Source organism: Podarcis tiliguerta (genome assembly GCF_965153285.1).
Source record: "Podarcis tiliguerta genome assembly, chromosome: 17".
In the NCBI taxonomy this organism is placed as follows: Eukaryota; Metazoa; Chordata; class Lepidosauria; order Squamata; family Lacertidae; genus Podarcis; species Podarcis tiliguerta.
This window is the reverse complement of record NC_139550.1, coordinates 9,752,857-9,778,343: the sequence shown is the minus strand read 5'-3', so window position 1 is coordinate 9,778,343 and position 25,487 is coordinate 9,752,857. Positions and strand designations below refer to the sequence as shown.

Here is a 25,487-nt window from a genome sequence, read left to right as displayed (position 1 = left end):
TATTTATCTACTTGCACTTTGATGTGCTTTCGAACTGCTAGGTTGGCAGGAGCAGGGACCAAGCTCACCCCGTTGCAGGGATCCGAACCGCCGACCTTCTGATCAGCAAGCCCTAGGCTCTGTGGTTTAACCCACAGCGCCACCCGCGTCCCTCTTCTAAGACTGCTGCTCCCTAAATTCAGGTTCCTGTTGCTATTCTACCAGCCCTTGCCAAAAGCGTTCCAGGTTCTCTGAAAAGCAGCTCTCAGAAGTAATGTTATACAAATCAGGGCGACACAAGCAGCATGGCTCACAATTCATTTTGGAAACCGAATGCAGAACTTTTGGACACGACCTTCACGTTATTTGCATGAAATACATTCAGCCTTAACCAACAGAGAAGACCGAAGGACCCCAGAGATGTAGTATTTGTGCTGTGGTTCAGAGAAAAAAGGACACTTGATGTGGTGCTTCTTAGCAGACAGCACAATCTAATGCATGACTATTCAGAGGTATTCCCAGGTTAAATGTGTACAGGCTTGCAGCCATACACATCCGAAGGCTACTATTTTATTACAGCAGTAGTTTAAGAATGTCTTGTATAGGACCAGGAAAAGAATGCCCCCCCCCCCATAACATTTCCAAGTGATTTCCACTGCGACAGAATTTGGTCTAATGTATTCAAGGGATACCAAAAAGCCTAGAGTTACAAAGCGTTGAAAATAAATCAGAGTATCAGGTTCCTCACCTCCTCTTCAACCGCTGCTCTTTTCTGCGCGGACCAGTTGTAGTCAGGGTAATGTGCTATGGTTGTTGCACTGCCAAAGTCACACAGTTTAATTGTTCCTTGGTTACTCATCAGCATATTTTCTATCTGTACGGACAATCAAGTGGGGAGTTTAAGGGTGCACATTCAGCGGACACACTTACATTTATATTTAAAAAAGGCAGCTTTTCATGCATATATCCTCCAAGTTCACAGCATCAAAGCGCACAAGCTTTATCAATTCTGTACTGGCTGCGCTGTTCACACTCCCTAATACGTGTGTTTATTTTAGAAGAGGCCTTCCCTCTGGAGAGCAGCGAACGCTGCTTCTTAGATTAGCCTAATGGAATAAAGTACAATGAAAGATGCGATAAACATCATGTAGCTATCAATATTTCCCAGACTACTTTTAATTAGGGATTGCACTACAAGAATGTTTCCATATGGCTGGCTGTATGAACCAGCCCCAAGAGATCTAAAATGCAGTGACTGTTATAAAAGCATTCTATGAACCATTTGGTTTGGACTTCCATATGTGCCCACCGCTAAGCTTGCGACTAACTTAGTGTGGGGGCTGCGTACATGTACGACCAATCCTTAACATCCTCCCACCTTTTTATTCTCAGCCAATATAATTTAGTAGCATGTTTTTGCCAACCAGGCAGAGGGCCTTCTCGGTAGTGGCACCCTCCCTGTGGAACGCCCTCCCATCAGATGCTAAGGAAATGGACAACTCTCTGACTTTTAGAAAACATCTGAAGACACCCCTCTATTGGGAGGTTTTTAATATTTGAGGTTTTACTATGTTTTTATACGCTGTAAGCCGCCAAGAGTGGCTGGGGAAACCCACCCAGATGGGTGGCGTATAAATAATAACTTTATTACCACTATTATTATTATTATTATCCGATGCAATGCTTTTCCATTTACTACATGACAAACTCAAAACACACTCAGTCTAAATATTATAAACTGCTTTTAGGTTCATTCGTTCTCTACCCTCAAGCAGTATATAAATTTTATGAAAAGATTAAATAACTTGCTCCTGGCTGCTGCTCCGGATTCATAACAAACTCCTCCTTTGCATAAATCAGCCGTTCAGCTTGTTTCGGATTCTGTACCTTTAAATCTCTATGAATAATAGGAGGTTTCTGCTTATGCATGTGTTGCACTGCACGGCAGGTCTGATAAAAGATCTTCAACACCGTGTCACACGAGAGGGGCCCTTTGGATTCAGCTTTCCTCAGAAATTCCACCACTTGCCCTGCGGACGAAAAATTCATAACACTCTGTGAGGGGAATACGAGGGCTTCCTAACAACTCTCAGCACCCCTTAACAAACTGCAATTCCCTGGGGAGCTGTACCCTACCAATTTAGGGAAGCCGTGACTGTATAAAGTGGGATAATAAGACTTTAAACATGCAGATGTGGCGCCACACACACAAACCAAGCAAGCAAGGAAGCAAACAACATGGCTTCTTCTATATTTGAGTGAGAATTTGGCCCCCACCCCAGACCAGAAAGGGTAAAGCCCACCCTACTTGCCAATTAATTTCCTTCCTTAGTTCTTCCCTTCTTGTGAGTGAACACACCACGAAATGGGGGTCCAGGTCTCCACCCTCAGAAGTCTGCCACCTCAAAGCAGGATGAGATGGGCGGCCATCTTGCCCCGTTATTAGCCCACAAACAGCAAACCACTCATGCCCTCCTACACAATATTAGATTCCTAAGCAGTAGCTCCTGCACATATAAAACAAGGAACTCCAGAGTATGTGAAATGTTAATCCCCCAGCCCTCAATTCTCAAATCATGGCCAAGATCCAAGGGCAGCAGGAGGGGGGGTGGAGGAGTGAGCAAAAGCAAATACTGAACGCTGTCAGTCTCAGCTGCCTGCAGTTCTCACTGCAAGAAGAAAAAGCTGACTAACTTCAAATGCAAAACATCTACTAGCTCTGGATACAGACCAAAGGGGAAAGCCATTAGAAAAAAAACCTCTTCCAAGTGTTTCTTCTCTTCCAACTTGGCACAAGGACAAAGGAGCCATCGTGTCTGTGTGACCTGCACGGCAGGGTGCCCTTCAGTGCCGGTCACACCAATTAATTAGAGAGCAAATTTTAATCGGCAATTAAAGCTCACAGTCCTAATTAATATCCGTCTCGGGGGGGGGGGGGGAGAGAGAAGGGGGATAAAGAATAACTGTGTGGGAGGAAAGAAGAGTCAGTCATTTCTACGTCAATTTAAAATGCCTTTCCCAATGTGGTTTTCAATAAACAAGAAGGTTATGAGAGAGGGGTTAGGAGAGACCAATGCATGGATTGCTTCCATGTAAGGCACACAAGCGAACATTGGATATTCCTGTTTTTATTTAAAAAGGGGAGAGGGCCAACCACCTCCTAAAGGTAAAAGTAAAGGACCCCATGATGATTAAGTCCAGTCAAGGGTGACTATGGGGTTGTGGTGCTCATCCCACTTTCAGGCCGAGGGAGCCAGCGTTTGCCCACAGACAGCTTTCTGGGTCATGTGGCCAGCATGACTAAACGGCTTCTGGCACAACAGGATACTGTGACGAGTGCCAGAGCTCACAGAAACACCGTTGACCTTCCCGCCTATTTATCTACTTACACTGGCATGCTTTCAAACTGCTAGGTTGGCAGGAGCTGGGAGAGGGCAACGGGAGTTCACTCTTTTGCGAGGATTCAAACCGCTGACCTTCTGATCGGCAAGCCCAAGAGGCTCAGTGGTTTAGACCACAGCGTCACCTGCATCCAAACCACCTTGTGTTGCATGCTAGTGTCTGTATAAGAAGGCCAACGAGCAAGCTTCACTTTGTATATAGGGCAGTGAGCAGCTGGAGACCCAACATTAGGAAACACTGGCATAGGGGCTCTGCATAATCGGGACTCCTGGTTGTGTGGGTGCCATAGCTGTCAACTTACAGATTTGAAAATAAGGGACCAGCAGCCTCGAAAATAAGGGATCAGCAGCCAAAATAATGGATTTTCTGGGCACAGGTATGTTCGCCTTCTGAACCCCTCCGAGCCAAAGGCAGAAAGCCCAGCCAGAAGCCAAACGAAGCCTCAAGCGGTGGTTCCCACAGCACAGCAACCCGGCAAAGGGGATGCAGCAAGGAAAACCACCGTCACCTCTCCGCTGGGAAGCGCTGAGCAAAAGCGAGTCCCCAGGCAACGCAGCCAATTTGATTGGCACAAGGCATGCAAGCTCCACCCCCCAGTCATTCTTAGACTCCTTATTGGGTGAGCAACGCAGCCAAGCAACACAGTTGGAGCCTTCTTCCTCCCTGGCCAGCAGGGAGGGAGAGGAGCTGCTTCCTTTGAAACCCAGGAAATTTAAGAGACATCATCAATAAGGGGCAGCAGTGGGACACGGCGCTGGAATAAGGGAGTTTCCTGCCAAATAAGGGACGGTTGGCAGCTTTGGTTGGTGCCTAGCTCAGAAGGAGCACCTGTAAATGAGGGGGAGCACACAGCTTGGCTCTAGACAAACACATGCAACACATGGTTGTTAAAAAAGAAGTCCTGACATCAGGCACAGGGCAAATGCAGAGCTGGGGTGCTGAGGCTGTACTCTAAGAACCCCCAGTATAGAACTACATAGCCATAGATGCGAGAGTGACTTGCGAAGTAGCTCGCCGGGTTGGGAAGAGCCGCTGTGCTAGCTTCCAGGCAGGTGGGTCACAGCTGCTTTACCAAAATGTGATGTGGCCCAGATGTCAGTGCAGTGTGAACGCACCAGAAAGAGCGCTGGATTGGCTCTGCCCGTGCATCTGCACTGCACCAACCGTCCTGCCCCTCTCCCTCCTGGGAAGCAACAACTGGAAGGTCCAGCTTCCGGGAAGCTAGCGTAGTGTCTCCACCCTACCTGGTGGACAAGATCTGTGACACTGGCTGTAAGCGGCAACCCCTTGTGACAAGAAAACAGCCTCAACCTGATTTAATAGATAGAAGATAGGGGGCAGCAGAAGGGGAGAAGCAACAACTCCATGGAAAACAAAGTGGGAAATCAACAAAATCAAGAGAAAAGACAAAATTGTATCTTGATTGTGTATGTTAAAAATGTTGAAACTTGGTAAAATATAATTGAAAAAGAAATCAGCCTTATCTTACTGGGCATGAGCCCAGTAGCCATAGCAAAGAGTTCCATGCAGGAATGGGGTGCTCCATTCCTTCTCAGCATCCAGCATCAAAACCAAAGTAGGCTGCCAGGAGGCATAGAAATGTGTCTGGTATAGAAATGTACTACCAGAGGTCTCTTCTTCCTCCTCTGCCAAGACCCCAGCTGGCCACTAGAAGTTTTTGCTGACTAAGTAAAATTGGTCAGCTTATCTACAAAGCTGGAAGGCTGTTTTGACCAGCCTCACCACAGTCATCTCTGAAGGAAGGACCGGCTTGGCTGAACTGCTAGATTAGTCCACCAAACAATAAAGAGCCCACATAAACTATCATTTTACCTCTGCAAAGCTCAGTTAGCAGAAGAAATTCCCCTTGTCCAGTATCAGATTCTTCTTTTCCAATTGATGCAGCAGAGCAGAACTGGACAACGTTCGGGTGACCAGATAGCTTTTTCTAGAGGATTTCATCTGTTAAAGTTTCAAAGATTGCTAGATTTGGAACACATCTTTTGCAGCCAGGTTATACAATAAAGAACAGCTCGTTTCCTTGAGAGATTACAGTCCCAAATCCATTGGAATTCCCAGCTTTCTCTGGAGGCAGGGAGCGTGCGGGCAAATCTACTGCTACAGAAACATTTCCAACGATGTTTTAAGAAATAAGAACAGGTCACACAGCACATTTCTTTTTATAGTGCCTATGTGAATTGGGAAAATTAAGACAAGCCAAAATTTTAATCTGTATGCCTTCATTTAACGTGTCAGAAGAAATCCTGGTGCCACAAACAAAAAGAAGGATCATTTGTACCAAACTATGAAATTTCTGAACTTCCACAGATATGATCCCTTAGACAACCTGTGACAACCAAAGACGGATATGCATAACTGTATAATTAAGGACTGCTTTACCCAAAGCGTTTCAGGTTGTCTCTAAAAGGATACCATAAAACAAACTTCTTGAATGATGGCTTTGTTCTTTTCTTCTTCATTAGATAATAATCTCTGTCAGGAAATAAAGATGTTACAGAAATGTAAAATTGTTAACAAGGCATTATGCTTTTTATGAATGGATTCCAAATATTGTTGCATTTATCCATACACAATCTGCGTTGAAAAGCGATCTGTTCGTGTGTTGCTAGAGTTGCCGTATCTTCTATCCACTGATCATAGAGAGACATGGCATTATCTTTCCAATAAATTAATATCAGTCTTTTTTATGACAGCATATATTCTTATGATTTATATAATGAAAGAGACATTTCACAGCCCACACGCGAATATCAGGGACAGCCTGCCTTGCCATCTTCAACATCCATTGTGAAGCACTGGTGACAAGAAGCATGGCAGCACCAGAGACCCATCACTTAAAGTTCAAATTATGTTACCATTATGAAGTCACTTGCAAGAATAGTTCCAACATTGGGGGGGGGGGGAGAATCTTAGCCCAGTCTAACAGTCTCCCTCAACATAACGCTCTTCAAATTTTGTCAGATCACGACTCCCATCAGACACCAGCTGCATGGCCAATGTGAGTTGTAGTCCAACAATATACCAAGGGCATCCGATTGAGGAAAGTCATTTTGCGTGGAAACACCTTTCAGATTTCCGCAATTTCCACATGCTTGTGGTTTTGCTTGTGGCCTAAAACCTTGTGCAAGCTTAGTGCCTAGTGCAAATTCCCGGGAATCTTAATTTTCACTTGTTGCAGATTGTTCAGATTGTTACGGTTAACGACCAACTGTTGAACACATGCAAGTAACCTCTATAAGCACACTGTTTCAGAAGGCAAAGCTTAAGCACCCAGTGCTATTCGTAATCATTTCTCCTTCACAGAGAAGAAAGGGCATACACACATACACTCATGAGCACACGTGGGCTAGAGGCTTCACACATCTACACCCATTTCTCTCCCTCTGGTGCAGCACCATTATGAGAAGGTCTTTGAGGTCCTTCTAGAGTCTCTACAACCTTCTTATAATGACACCAGAGTCTGTTTTACAAGTTAAGAAGAGGGCTTTCCTTCACACCTCCCCAATTTTGGGCCACCAGAAGTTTGCTACCCGTTATGAAGAAATATGGTTACAAATGCCAGCCTGATATGGTGTCCCGTCCCACATTCAACTTCTGACTCAGCCATGACCTTGAGTGGGTGCCCTTGGACAAGTCACTGCTGCTCAGGTTGATCTACCTTACAGGTCATTTATGAAACCAAAATATCACTCAGAGCCCCTTAGAGGAAGAAAGGCTTGAATGTTTTAAGAAATGTAACAAATATTATGTTTTCAACAAATCTGCTCTGGGGCAGAAGTATCCCAGGCAGAAGGAACACCAGTCTCATGGTAATAGCTAACTTATAACAAGGTCCAAACTTTGGTCACTGCTACCCATATATACGGGACGCGGGTGGCGCTGTGGGTTAAAGCCTCAGTGCCTAGGGCTTGCCGATCGAAAGGTCGGCAGTTCGAATGCCCGCGGCAGGGTGCGCTCCCGTTGTTCGGTCCCAGCGCCTGCCAACCTAGCAGTTCGAAAGCACTCTCGGGTGCAAGTAGATAAATAGGGACCGCTTACTAGCGGGAAGGTAAACGGCGTTTCCGTGTGCGGCTCTGGCTCGCCAGAGCAGCGATGTCACGCTGGCCACGTGACCCAGAAGTGTCTCCGGACAGCGCTGGCCCTTGGCCTCTTTGAGTGAGATGGGCGCACAACCCTAGAGTCTGTCAAGACTGGCCCGTACGGGCAGGGGTACCTTTACCTTTACCTTGAAGATGCTCTGACACATTCACTAGTGACAACTTTAGTCCTGGGGAGGGGGCAGGCTAAGGTTTTATGGCTTATTTATTCTTTTTTACGTAGCATCGATGACACTAAACCCCAGAACTATCCAAATGCACCCCTCTAAGTATTTCATTGTTCAACGCTCTGGAAGCATCTGGTGCAAGTTAAAGGGCTTGCAATTCATATATATCAGAAAAGCAATAAGCAAAAGCCTGAAACAAAGGTTTAACACTGAAAGCTATTCTAGGTTGTTCTGAAACAAAAGCCAATTGGAAAAAAGGGACACCATTATCCTCCTGCTATTGTTCCAGATGAGTTTGCAAAACCATTCAAATCTCAAATGGCAAGATCCCAATGATTCTCTACAGTAGCGATGCACTAGAAAAGAAGGTGGCCTACAAACACCGTGAAGCAGGAATGCCGGCATTTGGCAAAGCAATAGTTTACTTCTCAGATGCAGCAAGAAAGTATATGAACTACTAAATCGCAGCAAAGGTCAGCCACTTAGGGCAAATGATGCACTGCCCTCAAACTTCAGTCTGCCCTCAGCTAGCCCCCACTGTCTGCCTTATTAGTTATGAACAGTCCAGGCGATGGCAAAGCCTGTCATCTTCCTCTTCCTTAGTCTCAGCGTTGCCCTTGTGTAACTTAACAAGGAGAAGGATGAGGAAGAAACTAGACTTAATTGGCTCTGCCCATCACTGGCTTTGGCACCACCTACTGTTAGCCTCCTACTTTACTAATTGTACAAATCATCACAACAAAGATAGCTTCCGTACACGCCCTTAAAAGGTAAAGGTAAAGGTTGCGGCACCCATCTTGCTTTACAGGCTGAGGGAGCCGGCGTTCATCCGCAGATAATTTTTCCGGGTCATGTGGCCAGCATGACTAAGTTGCTTCTGGCGCAACGGAACACCAAAACCAGAGCAGTGCACGGAAACACTGTTTACCTTCCCGCTGGAGCGGTACCTATTTATCTACTTGCACTTTTTGGCGTGCTTTCAAACTGCTAGGTGGGCAGGAACTGGGACCGAGCAATGGGAGCTCACCCCGTTATGGGGATTCGAACCGCTGACCTTCTGATCGGCAAGCCCAAAAGGCTCAGTGGTTTAGACCACAGCGCCACCCACGTCCCATACACACCCTTAGAATTTTTTTTTTTTTTAAAAAAAGACATACAAAGAAAGAGCCGTGCTTCCTTCCAACTAGGACATACAGCAGTACCTTGGTTCTCAAACGCCTTGGAACTCAAACAACTTGGAACCCAAACACTGCAAACCCGGAAGTAAGTGTTCAAGCTTGCGAACTTTTTTCAGAAGCTGAATGTGCTCCAATTTGAGTGTTACGCTTCCAATTTGAGTGCCACACTTCTGTTTTGAGTGTTATGCTGAGGTCTGTCTGTTTTTGCTATTTATTTTGTGTTTTTATGGCTCTTTTCGTTTTGTTTTTGTGACTGTGTGGAACCCACTTCAGCTACTGATTGACTGATTGTGTGACTACAGTACATTGTTTATTGCTCTCATTTTATGGATCAATGGTCTCGTTAGATCGCAAAACTCATGTTAAATTGCTGTTTCAGGGGTTGTTTTTAAAAGTCTGGAACGGATTAATCCATTTTGCATTACTTTCTATGGGAAAGATTCCAAATTGATTCATTATAAGCTACGGGTATTTTCATGTTTGCTGCCTAACTGTTAACCATGTCAACAATGTAAAGACATGAGTTGAGTCCCAAGAAACTGAGGATATTTACCTTTAAAGCATAATCTTTGCCACTTCCAACATCCTGAGCTTCATATACAAAAGCAAAGCCACCTAAGGAGAGAGAGAAAAAGAGAGATGGTGGTGAAACTTAAATGTTTCTAGTAAATTAAGGCAATCTAACACAAGCATGAAGGGATCGCCCAGGAGAGAAAGCTGGATACACTGTGCCAGAAGGGCTTGAACATGTGCAAGATGACACCTTTAATTCAAGACAAGCAACACAAATAAACAAACACACCAGCATTAAAGCTTGTATTGTTCATACCTAGGAACTGAATTAAAGAGGAACCAGCAGGAGAGTACAGATTCAGCAGGAGAGTACAGATTCCAACAGATTTGTTTTGCTTTGTTTTTGCATTTACATCCCACCTTTTTCCTCAAGGAGCTCAAGGTAGACACACACACACACCCATTTAATCCCCATAACAACCCTACAAGGTAGGTTAGGCTGAAAGGCAGTTAGCTTCATAGCCAACTGGGGATTTGAACTCTGGTTTCCCAAGGTGCTAGGGTGGTGCTGTGGGTAAAACCTCAGCACCTAGGGCTTGCCAATCGCATGGTCGGCAGTTCGAATCCCCGCGGCGGGGTGAGCTCCTGTGGCGGTCCCAGCTCCTGCCCACTTAGCAGTTCGAAAGCACGCCAAAGTGCAAGTAGATAAATAGGTACCGTTGTATAGCGGGAAGGTAAACGGCGTTTCCGTGCCGGCTCACCAGAGCAGCTTCGTCACGCTGGCCACGTGACCCGGAAGTGTCTGCGGACAGCGCTGGCTCCCGGCCTCTTAAGTGAGATGGGCGCACAACCCTAGAGTCGGACATGACTGGCCCGTACGGGCAGGGGTACCTTCCCAAGGTGCTAGTCCAACACTCTAACCCCAGCACCACACTGGATGTCAGAAAGGAAAAACAGCCTATACACTGCATTGCTTGTACTAACTGCAGGATACCTCCTGAATCAGAAGATTATAAAAAGCTGAAGGAATGTCATATATTTCAAAAAATAAGGATAGAAGCTGTGGAGATGTGTGTGTGTGTCTCACGAGAGAGAGTGCGTATCTCAGAGTTTACAGACCAGGAAAGAAGACAAATCACAATTAATATGAATTCATTTAGGCTCATAATATAACTGTACCAAGGGAGATATTGTGGTTTATTAAGGCTGATGTTTAAGTATGTGATCCGCTCACATACTTAAGTATGTGAATTCACTCACAGATTACAGTAGATATAATATACAGTCGTACCTTGGATCTTGAACGGCTTAGTTGCTGAACGTTTCAGCTCCTGAACAATCGAAACCCGGAAGTGAGTGTTCCGGTCTTTGAACGCTTTTTTGGAAGCCGAATGTCCGATGGGGCTTCCGTGGCTTCCAACTGGCTGCAGGAAGCTCCAGCCAGAACCAGAAGCCGAGCTTTGGTTTCCAAATTCTGTTCGACTTTCAAGGTACAACTGTACTTGTATTGCTCTGCTCTTCTTTTACACTATATGTTACAGTCTTGGGACATTTCTAACAACAACAACACCCCATAAGTTACTGCTGAGCCATGATTCTTTGCCCCTGCTTTGAAGGGTGAATAATCAGCCACTGGCTCAGCTGGCACCATCAGCAAGCGTGCAAGACCTCCTGTCTGCATCTCCCTCTTGCAAGCAATACCAGTGGCAAAGCGTGGGGGAGGTACAAGGCGGTTGCCCCAGGAACAAGGTTCTTAGGGGCGCAAAATTTCAACACCCATTGCAGCCTCAATAAAGCTGTCCGCTTCCATCACTGGGCTCCACTGAAAACGGCTTCTCCCTGCGAACCAGGAAGTGACTTCTCCAGACAACAGAACGGCTCTTCATTTCTTATCTCTACGGCTGTGATCTCCTGAGTGACGCAAATGCCATTAGGCAACTGAATGCACATGTGTACTCCATCCATTTCCCTCCCACCTCACTCCGCATGGCCCCGGGCCCTGGCAACCCACCCTATGCCACTGGCCAATACTAAAGGGTCCCTGGGAATGCATATGCACTGCAGCACACACCAGATTGTCAAGCTTCTCTTCGAGCTAGAGCTCGATTTGTGTCACGCTTGACAAAAACCTTAAGTGGGACTATTTAAAACCTGAATGCTGACAACCTGCCCTTTAAAAGCACATCACTCACAGACCAAGGAGGCTATGATTTGAGAAAGGATTCAAGAACATGATTAACTGGGCCCAGGTATTGTAATTTGCCATCATAAGCACATGATTTGTACTCTCAGGCTGCTGAGTGGGTGATTGCAAAACACGAGCTCTGAACAGAAATACGTTCCCTGTTAACAGGAAACACTCCCTGGCTGAGTCATAGGTACAACTAAGTCACAGTCAAAAGTTTCTTTGCAAAATTGCATCTTGTTCCTGAATCACGGTGCTGCTTCATTTGCAATTCCAGCAGTCTCTTCCTGGAATCCTGGTGTGTTTTAGACTGGTTTATTGTACACCAACGCAAAAACACAAATAAAGAAAGTTTCAAACTCTCACAGATGGCACAGTCTTCAACTAGATTTTGTTAATTGTTTTCAGGCAATTACTGAAGACCTTGCTGCAGTCAACTTAAACTGTGGTGGCCATTTTTTATTTTTTATTAGTTTACTGTTGTCTTAACATTTGCTTAACATATTGTTTTAGTGCCTGATTCTTTTATCTTCTATAACTTAAGAATTTTTAGAAATTTATTTTGCTTTTCTCTAGGGTCTGTCTCAGGGTACCTCAATGTACCTTATGTTTGTTTGTTTGTTTTGTAGAAATGTGTGCTTCACGGTGATACAAAACCTGGTTAGGACAAAACCCAAATATTATGTAGAATATATGTCCTCTCGTGATCTGTGTCCTCTGTTTGTTAAAGCTTGCTTGCAGTTTGGCTGGCGTTTCAAGAGATCATGGGCAAAAACCCTACAAAAAAATTCAAGGCCTGAAGTCCCTAATGCTTCAGGAGCACAGGAAGTCCGGGCCTGGAAATAAATCAAAAACCTGCCACACCACAACAATAAATAACTTAAGGCCGGAAGAAGGAAGAAAGATGTGTTCTCTTGATACTTCCACTGCCTTAAGAAATATAACTGTCTCTCATATATATATATATATATATATATATATATATATATATATATGAGTGGGGTTTTGCTAAGCATTAAATTCCCATAAATGGAATAGAAGAACGACTATGTTGAATTAATTGTCAAAGATGGCTTGAATTATTAGTGAAAATGTGCAGGGGGTTATTACTGACTGAAATCTTACAAGGTCCACCTGACTTCAACTTCCCACCAACACCATTTTAGCTAAAACAGGCCCTGCTTCAACCTTCTAGAAACAATATTTCAGAGACTGGCACAAAAGTTAAACAGGCTTTCCCTGTCCACCACGCAAAACCAGTTTGAAATCCATATCGTGATCTCAGTTTCATAATTTCTGACCTGGCAATATATCACAAATCATGATTTGTGTTTGTGGGCTAAGCAGGGTGGGTTTGATTTAAATCAAATCCATTTAAATCACGATTTAACTCACTAGTCAGTATGACTTGATTTAAATCTCTTTTTTTATAGAAAGACTCATTCTTGCTGGTATAATGTTAACATTTACAACCAGATGAAGGTTTCATTTGTGGAATAATAAATTTTCAGAGTAGTTTTTACAGTTATATCAAAAATTGCTGATTTGATTATGCTATTAGAAATACATAGATAATTATAAAATTATTGGGAGGTTTTAATTAAGTTAACTGTTTCTTTTTGGCAACTTTTCTGCTGTACTATATTGGAACAAGAAAAATAATCATTTCCTTAACAACAATTTATTTAACTAAAACAAAAACATTATAGCATGTGTATCCATGTTTGTTAACTGATGTGGTTACATTTTTTTTGAAAAAAACTTCAGCACACATGAAAAACTTAAAACAAATCCTTTGGACTACAATGTAACTTAAACAGAAAAGTATCTGTAGAAAGATTTTTCCTCCAAAAGCATTCTATTTTACTAATACAATTTAAATTTTAAAAAAATCGATTTAAATTTTTAAAAATCTGATTTAAATTTTAAAAATCTGATTTTTTTTAAAATCACGGATTTTTTTCTACCCTGGGGCTAAGCAAAAATCACAATGTGGGAAAAACTGTGACGCAAGCCAATGCCTCTACATAGTTACATCCTTATTTCAAACATTGTGATATATTGATATAGTGCGATGTTTAGCTAGTGATATAATGCAATGTTGAAAGCCAGGTATTGCTCAGCCCTACCCCACAATCCTGCGAGTTGAGCGCTATCACTGCCTTTGTACATCTGAAGGAGGGCTGGCCATAAGGCTGCTTTTGGACGAAAATGAGATATCTAGATGAGGAGGAACTAGGTTTCTTTTTCTTTTTTAAATGTATTTAATTGTTTTTTCAATAAACAACAACCACAAAAAACACATACAACAAAAACCACAGTAACTAACACAATTTAACAATTCAGATTTGAGTACTGATATACCTATAACTCCACCTTTTTAACAATATTTCCCCTCCTCTCCTCCCCCTACTTCCCACCACTGTCCGCCTTATCACTTAAATATTCCTTCCAGATTTCTTCATATTTATCCATTCTTAATTTGTGTCGACATGCAATTTGTTTGTATGTAGCTAGGCTGTCCATATTGTCAATCCATGTGCTCAATGGAATCTTTTTGCGGCTCTTCCAATTCATCAAAACAAGCTTTTTTGCTTCTAATATGGCACGGTACAGCCATTTTTTTTGAACCCTTGTAATCTTCCACGTTTCCTGTATATAATTTAGAATTAAATTCAATTCCCCTAAATAACAATTTCTTTTTATTACTCTTGCTATATATATCCTCACCTCGCACCAAAATGATCTTATCATCGGACAGTTAATCATCATATGTACTAAGTTCACATTTTTACTCCCCCATCTCCTGCAGTTGTCTGAATTTGTTATTTTCTTCTGGTAGAGTTTTGCTGGAGTCCAGTGGACTCTGAATATTATTTTCTGCTGAATAAGAGGAGGGACTAGGTTTCAACCAGACAGAACATCCTCTGGAGAAGACCTCACAAAACAAAGGTCCTATGACTATAAATGTGAGCATCTTACATCCACCGTCCGAAATCAACAACTTCAATCCTAAAAAAAGCATAACAACTTTGGTCGGCCCTCACACATGTTCACTGCATCAAATCTGGCCCTCTTTGAAAAAAGTTTGGGCACCCGTGTCCTTAGACTGTGCCCACAATACACCTTCAAAGCACAATTTCGCCCTCAAAGAATTCTGGGCACTGGAGTTAAAGGGCTGGTGGGATTTCTAATTCTGTGAGATGTAAACTACAGTTCCCAGAATTCTTTGAGGGAAAGAATGTGCTTTAAAGGGTATGGTGTTTATGCAGCCTTAGTAATTTTCATAATGCTTCAGGGCTTCCTGAGCAGAGAGGAGGAGAACAAACATCACCAACCAATACAGTACTTCAGCCTTCTGGCCTTGATAAAACCACGCCATTCGGTGTAAAACCAGCTAAACCACAGCCTTACAAAGAGGGTGCCAAAACTTGCATTTAAAAGAGTGCACAAACCTGGCACAAATAGCCTCAAAAAATGTAGCTCTGTGACATTCTCACACCTACGCAAAACTGAGGAAGAGCCCATATCACTCTCTCATACAAAGGCACTCTGGGAATTGTACTGAACAGCCGGGGTTTTAAAGCCATCAGATAAATAAATCTATTTATTTATAAAGTCTATAGCAATGTTGTTCCTTAATCAGGCTAATATAACAACTCTAGATTTAAAACTAAAGAATCCAAACTACCTTTGGATTTAGTTTATGAGGTGTTCTAGTGACATGGTTTTCAGGTTTAATACACACATAATTTTGGCTCAAGGAGTAAGGCAGCTTGCAGTCCGAGAAAGGACTAGCATGATTCCGAAAAATATGACCTTTTCCTTGTATTACTGACCAGGATGCAGAAGAGGTGTGGAGAGAGTGTCTACCAAAAATTGGGCATCCTCGATTCATGCATCAACTAAAATAGACACTCCATGTGTGTGTATCCATCAACTCACAGGTTTTTTCACATCACAAATACGTTTCTCAGGTGAATCTGCCTATAGAAGCTGTTATGCAAGAGAACTGCCTTCAGAGAGTTATAATTTATAACCATGGTATTAAACTAAGGGTTTGTTCTCAGCTAATCATGGTTTGTTTGGAGTAAAACAAACCATGCTCTCCAGTTTGGATGTAACACCTAATTTGTTGCCCCCATTGGTTAACAGGAAGGAGTTAAAAAGCAGGAATGATCCTGGCATTCACAGGAACTGGAACTAAGAATAAACTTAAGACCTTACGTAGCTATTGATGCAATGGACAGGGGCAGGAACCTAACAAAACTGAGTACATTTGTATGCATTTATGGTTTAGCACCCAGGCACCAAGCCAAAAACACAGAAAACTAGATTGTTGCAAGGTTACAGAAGCAAGGAAAATGTAGTCACAATAATCAATTCAACAACATTTCCATAAAGTAACAGAATGTAAGCTCTCTCTCAGAAGAGTTATAAAAATGAATGAGATGAAACTGTTACCCATCTTAAGACTTGAAAACAGATGTGAGAAAGAAGCTCTCTAGTTTGAAAGTGTCCCCTTGTGTCTAGCTAAAATCCAGAGACTTTTAAGATCTGGGCATAAATTATTTCTCAGGGAGCAAAACCTCTCTACGCATCTAAATCTAAACACCCACTGTTGGCATTTCCCCCCTTGTAGCTGAGAAATTATAATTTTACTCCTTGAGACACCTTAAAATAAAATGCCGAAATCCTGAGAATGAACACAGGATTATTTACTACCCTGGAACTTCCAAGGCTGCTGATCATTAAGTGGGAATGTTAACCACATGCAAGTGTCCCTCCCGTTCTCATACAAAGCCCTTAAACAATTCGTGCCAAAAGATACTGAAAGTTGTCTTGTGTTCAGAAGCACTACTGTTCCATTCCCTACAAAAGCTCTAAAGCTTTAAGCCGGCCAATTTGACAAGACTGCAGTGAGCTTTATAATTGACTCCTCTGCTTAAGACTGTCTTGCCGCTTGGTATTTTTATACGCCCTCCATAAAAACCACCCTTGCGAATGGCTGAGCAGTTTTATCGTTTTTGTTTATCTTCCATTTCACTACCTGCCCTGCAAAAAGGAAAGCAGGCAGCTAAGAATTAGTTAGATCAGAAGGTACTTAAACCTATTATTGTGTATCTTCCCAGGAATTTGGGGAAGTGGGTGGGTGGGAGAATTTATTTATTTTTTTCAAAACAATACAAATTATTCTCACGGAAAAAAACAACTACTTGAACAGGGCTCAGAACAGCTCAGAGGTTACTTCATACATATCCTTAAATCTACTCACAGAACAGCATTGTTTTAACGGCTTCTTCTCTGCATTTTATGTCATCACCGCAAGACAAATTTTCTGGTCCCCTAATGTTCACATAAACAGATTGCAATGGTTTGTGAGGACAGTGTTAGAAACTCAGAATGTAGAAACTACATTATTCCTCACTGTTATTCAAAGGCACTTCAGATTCCAACATTTTTTTAGTATGCCAAGAAGCTTAAAACCGAAGAATGTGGAGATATAAAGAGGCTTAGGTAAAACAGTTTAAACTAATACTTCTTATTCAAGCTAGCCTTCAAGTTCGGTCTAATGCAACAAGCCAACACCATGAACACGGCAACGTGGGATCTATGCTATTTAAATTATTGTGCCGGCAACTTCCTCCACAATGAATAATTCCAGTTCCTTTCCCAAGTACCTATTGGGCTGGGATGCAGTTACAGAAAGATTCATATTGCTATTGTAAAGATCCTCTATTGTAGAGACAGGATCACAGCTCAAAGATTCTAGGGTCCATAAAAGAAGCCATAATACAGTGGTACCTCAGGTTACAGATGCTTCAGGTTACAGACTCCGCTAACCCAGAAATAGTGCTTCAGGTTAAGAACTTTGCTTCAGGATAAGAACAGACATTGTGTGACGACGGCGCAGCGGCAGCGGGAGGCCCCATTAGCTAAAGGGGTGCTTCAGGTTAAGAACAGTTTCAGGTTAAGAACGGACCTCCAGAACGAATTAAGTACTTAACCCGAGGTACCACTGTAGTGTACAAATTTCAAAAAGTCCCAGACATACACAAATCCAAGACAGCTCTTTTTTTTAATTAAAAAAAAACTTTACCCCTATTCTGCAGAGACTGTGAGCTTTTGTCAAGTTTAAGTGCTCCTAGATGGTTAGCGCAATCTGAATTCTCTACTTCATATAATGCTAGAATTTGGGACCTCCCATTAAAAAAAAAGAATGTTGTAAATATTTGTTGATCCTAAACCTATTTTACACAACTCGTAACTAGCTTGTGGAAATTATAGCCAGAGTATTTGCTAACTACCATTAGCGTAGAATTAAATTTTCAATTAAAAATATGTTTAAAAAATTATACAAATTCACAGAGACAAGCCTGTGACAGACATATCCACCATGGCTGCTAATTGGGGGCTATAGGATGAGAAATGTGTAGCTCTGGACATGAGAGGCAGTTGAATAATCAACACTGGATAGCAACTGCCCCATTTGTGAGCTTCCCAAAAGCATCTGGCTGCAAATCGCTGCAAACTTGATGCTTCAATGGACTTTGACCGGCAGAAAAGGATTCTCCAGCACTTGCTAACAAACCAAAGATTCCAGAGGGCATATTAAGGTCTAGATTTCTATGGCACGCTGGCTTGCTATTGCAATCCACTCTGCTGTGTCTTCCATTGTTGTTCCTTGACATCTTATACATCACCAGAAGGATGAAATGCACTGTCATTTAGGCATACTTCACTAATTGCTGTGTTCCTGGCACACCTTACTGTCCGAGTCACATCCTTTGAAGCCTGGCCCACTAGGGCATTTGCATATCAAGAATCAATTCCCTCCTCCTGGACAGAGCCTTAAAAATTCTCTGCCAGTCAACTTCCTGCCTCTTCTCTTTTAAGACTGGAAAAATATCCACTTGCAATGTGAACACCAGGTACTCGGTCAAGCTTCAGGATTTCTGAGATAATGAGCAACCAAAGTTCTTAGAACTTCGAAAAATTACTAGATTCTGACAGCAGCAGTCAGATCTAAGTTTCTAAGAGCATAACCACATTAAAGACTCATCTGTGTGTATGGAGAGTGTTAATGATAATAATTTTTCTCCAAAGAATCTTGGGAATTTGTGGTGGAAATGCTTGAGGGAGGACTCAAAGCAGAGATAAGTTTAAAGTTACAGCCTAAGTGTAGGGAAAACTTTTGGTCCTATGAACTTCAGGTGAAGGGTGGAATAATAATAAAAATAAATAAATAAATAAATAAATAAATAATTGTAATGGTTCTAGGGGTTGCTCGTGCGTAAGCTTGTCCCAACGTCTGGCTGGGTTGCCTGAGTGAACCTTTCCTGTCCGGGCAGCCACTCGCCCGTGACCGTCTCAATCGCTGGCCGAATCCGTCAGTGGGCGTTTCTTAAACTTCTTCCAGCAAAGAAGTTCTTTGACGCCCAGTCTCCTCCTACTTTCTCTGCGCGAAAGCCTTCTGCGCAAGGAGGGCGTAGGCAGCAGAGGACCCTTCCTCTCCCCGCTGGTCCCTGGCAAGGAGTCATGGGATCGCCTCACCGATTCCCCCATCTCCCCCCCTTCTCCACTGGAGCTACGCTGATTCTCTCCCCCAGAAGATGGGCTGCCTCTCCCACTCCCGGGACGCTCTCTGGGATCCCTTCGGAGCTTGCTCTCTCCCTCGGACACTGATGGCAGTTCCCTGACAATAATAATAGATAGTGCCAATAGTCAGGGATGGTGAGAGTTGAGATCTGTAGTTCAGGAATGAATTAGAGAAATTTTGTGGAAGGGTATTTAAAAAAAAAAAAAAAAACTCCACTATTTTGCATTCTACTTTTTAAGATTTCCTAACTGCAATGTTAAGAGGATCGTGTCAGTTACTTCTCTAAATGAGCCATTTTCCAAATGGCAAGCATGACTTTTCCTCTGGCTGCAATACTAGGATGGGGAGCAGCAGCTCAAAAAGCTCTGCCAGAAGAAATAGCAATGTCTTTCAGTCTTCTTCTCTTGTCACGTCACATCTGGAAGAGTGACACTGACAAGCTGACATTCACACCCAACCTTTATGCTCATGACTCACCATTATTTCGATAACTTTAGCACGGCTCTACACCTGACACACAACAAAATCACAGAATCCTGGGCGTTTTCACTTTATACCGTGGGTAGAGGAACCTAAATACACATGTGAAGCTTCCTACATTCAATAAATTATTATATCAGAGATACAGCTATCCTAAGCCTCTCTCCCTCGTGTGCTATCTTATTGGATGCAAGCAGTTTCTATGTGGGAGATCATTCAAAGAGCATGTCAGAAAACTAAGACAGACCAAAACACTGCAAGAAATGTTGTGCTGCACCAGCCATATTCTGCATTTAATTCTTTATTAAAGAAAATCAGTGAGCTCTCAGCTAGCCCTGTTCCTCCTCACAGTAACACCCTTCTTTTTCACTTATAGAAAGGGGGCCAGGTGCCCACTTTTACAATGAATAAGCTGTACTATAGGATGAGAGTACCATTTCACTCCACTATGTTTCACTCATCTACGTGCCACCCAACCTGTTGCACTTGCTCAGACATATCTGCATAATTGCCTACAATCCCTAAAGTGATGCTATTGTTAAATGCAGACTTAACCTGCTATACAAAATACAAAGAGAACTCTGCAAAATGGTATGATTTCCAACACATTTCAAAAAAATGCTTTATCACAGGGAAAGTGTCTACACTGCTTAATGCAAGGTGATCCTGAAATAAGATTTTTGCATTTGCTTTGGGGTGCCACAATCAACAGTTTGTTCCAAGCGGTTTTTTATTAAGAAATGTAGGCATTTCCTTCCATTATAAAAAGAGTTTTCTAAACGCCCTGGAAATCACACTAACTTGCACAGCTATCTTGTGTGACTGTTGCCTTTTGTGAAGCAGAGTCTCTGTTTTTGTGTCTTTATCTCTTGCAATCTGAAAAGAAGTTATGAACGAAACAGTAAACGAACATTTTATCATAATATGGGTGAAAATCGGAGCAAGTGAACAGGTATAGACACTTTGGGGGAGACTTACAAATCTCCAGGGTGCCATCTGCCCATTCTTGTTCCAAGGTGTATATACACAGTTCTGGTGGAGCAATCAGCCAGGCATATGGAACTTCAATAATAACCTGCATGAATTGAAAGGGCATCACAAGCTACACCCAGCACACACCTGTGGCTTTGCACTGTAAGGTAAGATCAGTAGTGGAGGGAGAGACAGTTTACCATTACGAATCTTCCCATCAATGAATCCCTCATACACTTACAAGATAACCCCTGAGTTCCCTGGAAGCCACTGAATCATGAAACCGACATTCCCCAATTTATGTTTGTTTCTGTAGTAGAGCCTGGTTTCTCAGAACAGGACTGAAGCTTCTAACAGAACTGCTATGCAACTTTTCCAGGAAGAGCAAGCCAAAAGGAAAAGGGACCCAAAAGCTGGGCAAATACCTACAAAATAATATTCTAAAGGCGCATGTCTTAACATATGACTATCATGTGAACTAGCGTGACTGCGGTATAAAGCCACGCTTTCCTTTCTGTGAATCAGAAAGGCATATACAGTTATGTCTTTAAGTATACATTAGAAGGTCATCTCAGATTTTAGTGTCCTAGTTAAAAATCAAAGACAAGAGAGCAAGAACTTCAATGTCGGATTAGAAATCCGACACCACTCTTATTTATTCACTTCTGCTTTAGTCCAGTCTAATTCGGATCGGGAAAAATACCTACTATCAACAAAAGCAAAACTGACCTTCAAAACTGCAAACTGCCAAACTTATGAAACATAAATCACCCCCAGCAGAGTGAGAGATGGTCACATGAACGAAGTGTCTTCTACAGACACAGTGCAGATGTGTGTCCAAAAGCACTTCTGGAGGCATATCCCTGACTGCACTGGAATGCTCACTGGATCCTTGTTGAACAGGTTTGATCTATTTTGACACAAATGAGAATGAGAACCTGCATCTAGTCACATGAAGCTAGAGAGATCCCATGTTGCCTATGCCTACAACTCGACCAGAAGCATTGCTTCTGCTGTGCAAAGGCCAAAATATATGGTTTGCGCTAGAATGCTTGCAAGGTGGCACCAGCCGTCTTCAACATCATTAATAGTTAACTGACACTTCTCCTGCTTAAGAGTCCGAGACACTTGGCTCAGTTCACTTTTAAAGGGCTATCTTCACAAATCTATGCCCAAACGCACAAGCAGGCAACTTGACCAGCAGCGAGGAATACGCTGTAGAGTTTATCCAAATATTTAAAGCTTGCTCCAACCACATATTTGCTGGGTTGTTCTGTTCAAGCTGGCAGAAAGGTAACAGTGCAGGTTCTCTTCCAGGTATAATGGAGGTGAGGATCACCTTTGTCATTTTTTTTTTCCAAAAAAGCAGCAGAAGAGGACAGGAGGAAAGAGGCAGATGTGTCACTACTGGAAAGAGAGAGCAGAGAGTTTCTGAAAAACTTAATTAAAAAAGAATCATTCGTGAACCGGTGAAAGATGCCAACCTTGCTTGCGTACTTTTTAGTGGAGGGCACTGCCATATTTAAGTAGCGAGAGTCAAGCCTTTAAAATGCAAAATTTTTAACTTCAAAACTGGCAGAACATGGCACAGCAAGAAGAAGAGTTGTATCATGAGTCACTTATGATGTCACAGTCATCCAGAAGGAAATTGCAATGCAAACATGCCCCACAGCATTCGCTATCAAAACCATCACGCTTGTGGGAAGAAACAAAACATCCAGTTTCCCCCAACATGAATAAAAGCACTTCAGGAAACCATGACATCTCTGCAACCTCTTCTTCAGGGAAGAAGTCTGCAGCTAACCATCTTGTATATACATTTACACAGGGACAAACACAAAACTGAGTTAATTATTCAGGAGACCTCCAATTCAGAGAGAGCTAGGTTCACAGTTGCTACTACCAACGCTGAAACAGAAACAGCAATGCTACGGGGTGACACAGATACTGTATAACATGGGTCGGCAAACTAAGGCCCGCGGGCCGGATCAGGCCCAATTGCCTTCTGGATACGGCCCGCGGACGGCCAGCACGCGTGCGTTCTTTCCCTCTCCTTCACACAGTGGCGGAGGCAGCACCTCCTCCCTCCCTCCTCCCGGCCCTGCCTAGAGGAGGAAGGGGGCTGGACTTTGTTGGCACCAGCAGCAGAGCGCTGGAGCGGTTGCCATTTAAAGCAGCCCCTCTCCGGAGCCCTTCGTCCTGTCACCACTAGCCCCTGCTGCTCACAAAGACATAGGTAAGCAGCCACTGGGGCTCATGGTACTCTTGGGTCATCCCCCCCCCAAAAAAAAATTATAGTCTGTCCCCCCACAAGGTCTGAGGGACAGTGGACCAGCCCCCGGCTGAAAGCGTTAGCTGACCCCTGCTGCATAATGTTCTCTATGTCACCACAAACATAAGAGGAAGGGTTTACAGGCAGCTTTTGCCCCTCTATAGGTGTAGGGAAACACACACATCTGACGTATGTGTCAAAGTTACTCATATGCTTTACGTACTATACTCATTTGGGTTTGGAAGTCCCAGCAAGCAGAAGCTTCCAGACGTGTAGACATGACACTTGTCCTGTGTGCATATTGCATGGAAGCTTCTGAATGTTGTATCTTCCAAACCCAAACACATCACTTGTACATGGAGACTTGTACATAAAGGTAGCTCCAAATTGCACCAGTGATGTTCTGTGTTAGCTAAGCTAAACCAACCCCAGTATCTAGGGCCGTCTCTTCACTTTACCCACAACCATTCAACGGGGGTGGGGGATCTACCGCATAACTATCCTAGTTGGTATGATTCAGTCTGTCTTCAACAGCAACATGAAGCACACAAATAGCCAAGTTTCCCCCAGTGTTTAGCTCCATGCAGCAAAAGCTTCGCCAGATACAGATCTTGTCAAACAGCTCCTGGAGACAGAGGAGTCCTGGCCAGAAAAAAGAAGTTGGCAAACCTTTATGGAGCTCTGTAAAACAGTAACAGCTCCTTAATAATGGAAATGGGAAGGCAAATTCCAGAAGAGAATTAAGCTGTTATAATTAAGTTGTCAGGGAATTAAGTTGTAATACGTTGACACCAAACAACTGATAGAAAATTGCCACCTTCCTTACTGGGCCCTGATCCTAGCCAGATGAGACTCTGCCCACCATTTTATGTCCCTGCTGGGAAGAGTTTCGGCCACTGAACATTGGAGCTTTTGTGAGCTGCGATTACCAGCCCTACCTTCCGGCACCTGCAAGACCCTCCTTCCCTTCTACTTTCCATTCCTGCCAAACTTTAGATTCGCAGCTTTATAATTATTAAGAAGAAAAAAACAGGAAGAGAAAGGGAACAAAGCAGGTGTGGGAGTTGACTTACTTCTTAAACTATTGATTTTATTGTTTGTTTTTCACCGATTTCCTGCTTTAGGTTGGGTATTTCTAAGGCGTTCACTGCAATTAATAAAATGAGGAGTGGGGGGGGAGAGAGAGAAGAGGCAGAGGCTGTTGAAGAGGGAAAGGGGTGGGGGGAAAGGGGGTGCCGAGAAAGCACCTGGGGGTCACCGCCTCACTCTGCCCCCCCAGCCCCCCCAGATCGCCCCCCTGCGCCCCCGAAGGGCTCCCCCCGCCCCGCCTCGCCCGCCCACCTTCGGCGATGACCTTCTTGATCCGCAGCTTCATCTCGCCCATCTCCACCACCTGCCCCACGAAGTCGTTCTGGTCCCGGCTGGCGGCCCCCAGGGAGCCGGGCCCCGCCAGGAACTCCAGCGCCGACTGCAGCAGCGACATGGCCAACTCCGCCCGGCGCAGCAGCAGCCGGGGACTGGCGCTCCCAGGACCAAGCAGATCGCCAGGCCGGTTCCTTCGGCCGCTCCCGCTCCTGCCGCTTCACGAGCGCCAATCCTGACCCTCCGCGGCCACCGTACTCCCCGCCGCCCCCGCCTCCCTCCTCTCCCTCAGCCCATTGCCGAAACCCGTTTCCGCCAACGACGCTCGGAGGAGGAGGAGGAGGGGCGGCGAACGCGCTCGCCCCGCCTACATTCGCCTCCTAGCTCCGCCCCGCAGCTCCAGGGGAGATTTCCCCTCCTCCGCGCGTGGGCAGGGGTTATAGAGAGAGAAAGTTGAAGAGCGGTCGGCGCGCTACAAGATTCCGGGCACTGAGTTGAACGGGGGCCGCGTCGCCGTTTGCCAGGGCTCCTCGGGGGCAAAGCGAGCCTCACGCAGGGCCGGCCCAAGACTTTTCTTTTTTAATAATTTTTATAAAGAAGGCTGATCGCCGAAGAATTGATGCTTTATTGATGACAATAAAGATATTATTATTATTATTATTATTATTATTATTATTTTGAATTATGGTGCTGGAGGAGACTCTTGAGAGTCCCATGGACTGCAAGAAGATCAAACCTATCCATTCTTAAGGAAATCAGCCCTGAGTGCTCACTGGAAGGACAGATCCTGAAGCTGAGACTCCAATACTTTGGCCACCTCATGAGAAGAGAAGACTCACTGGAAAAGACCCTGATGTTGGGAAAGATGGAGGGCACAAGGAGAAGGGGACGACAGAGGACGAGATGGCGGGACAGTGTTGTCAAAGCTATCAACCAGCATGAGTTTGACCAAACTGCGGGAGGCAGTGGAAGACAGGAGTGCCTGGCGTGCTCTGGTCCATGGGGTCGGACACGACTAAACGACTCAAGAACAACAACATTAAACATTAAACACTTTCAACGTACCAAATTAAAAATCCAAATAATCAATTGCATTATTTCCCCCCCCCCATCCCTCTCTCTCACCCCCAACAAGGACTTCCCTCAGCTCCCGTCTCTGATTTCTTTGCACATATTGTTCTCTGCACGTTATAAAATTGTACATATCCTTGCCTTATCTGTGTTCAACTAATAAATTTGTGGATGTTTATTCAAACCTG

The 25,487-nt window shown here is 43.8% G+C and overlaps 1 protein-coding gene across 3 annotated transcripts in view; it reads right to left on the bottom strand.

Annotated features, from left to right (window-relative positions):
- Positions 1-24,568, bottom strand: part of GAK (cyclin G associated kinase) — a 71,760-nt gene extending 47,192 nt beyond the window's left edge. For all 3 annotated transcript variants that reach the window (XM_083419467.1, XM_083419468.1, XM_083419469.1), the window contains exons 1-6: positions 24,208-24,568; positions 9,398-9,459; positions 5,815-5,874; positions 5,215-5,329; positions 1,867-2,009; positions 728-853 (exon numbers count right to left, since the gene is read on the bottom strand). In XM_083419467.1, the coding sequence (XP_083275593.1) occupies positions 728-853; positions 1,867-2,009; positions 5,215-5,329; positions 5,815-5,874; positions 9,398-9,459; positions 24,208-24,349 (648 nt within the window). In that variant the 5' untranslated portion in view covers positions 24,350-24,568. The remainder of the gene's footprint in view (positions 1-727; positions 854-1,866; positions 2,010-5,214; positions 5,330-5,814; positions 5,875-9,397; positions 9,460-24,207) is intronic.
- Between the last annotated feature and the right edge of the window lie 919 nt (positions 24,569-25,487).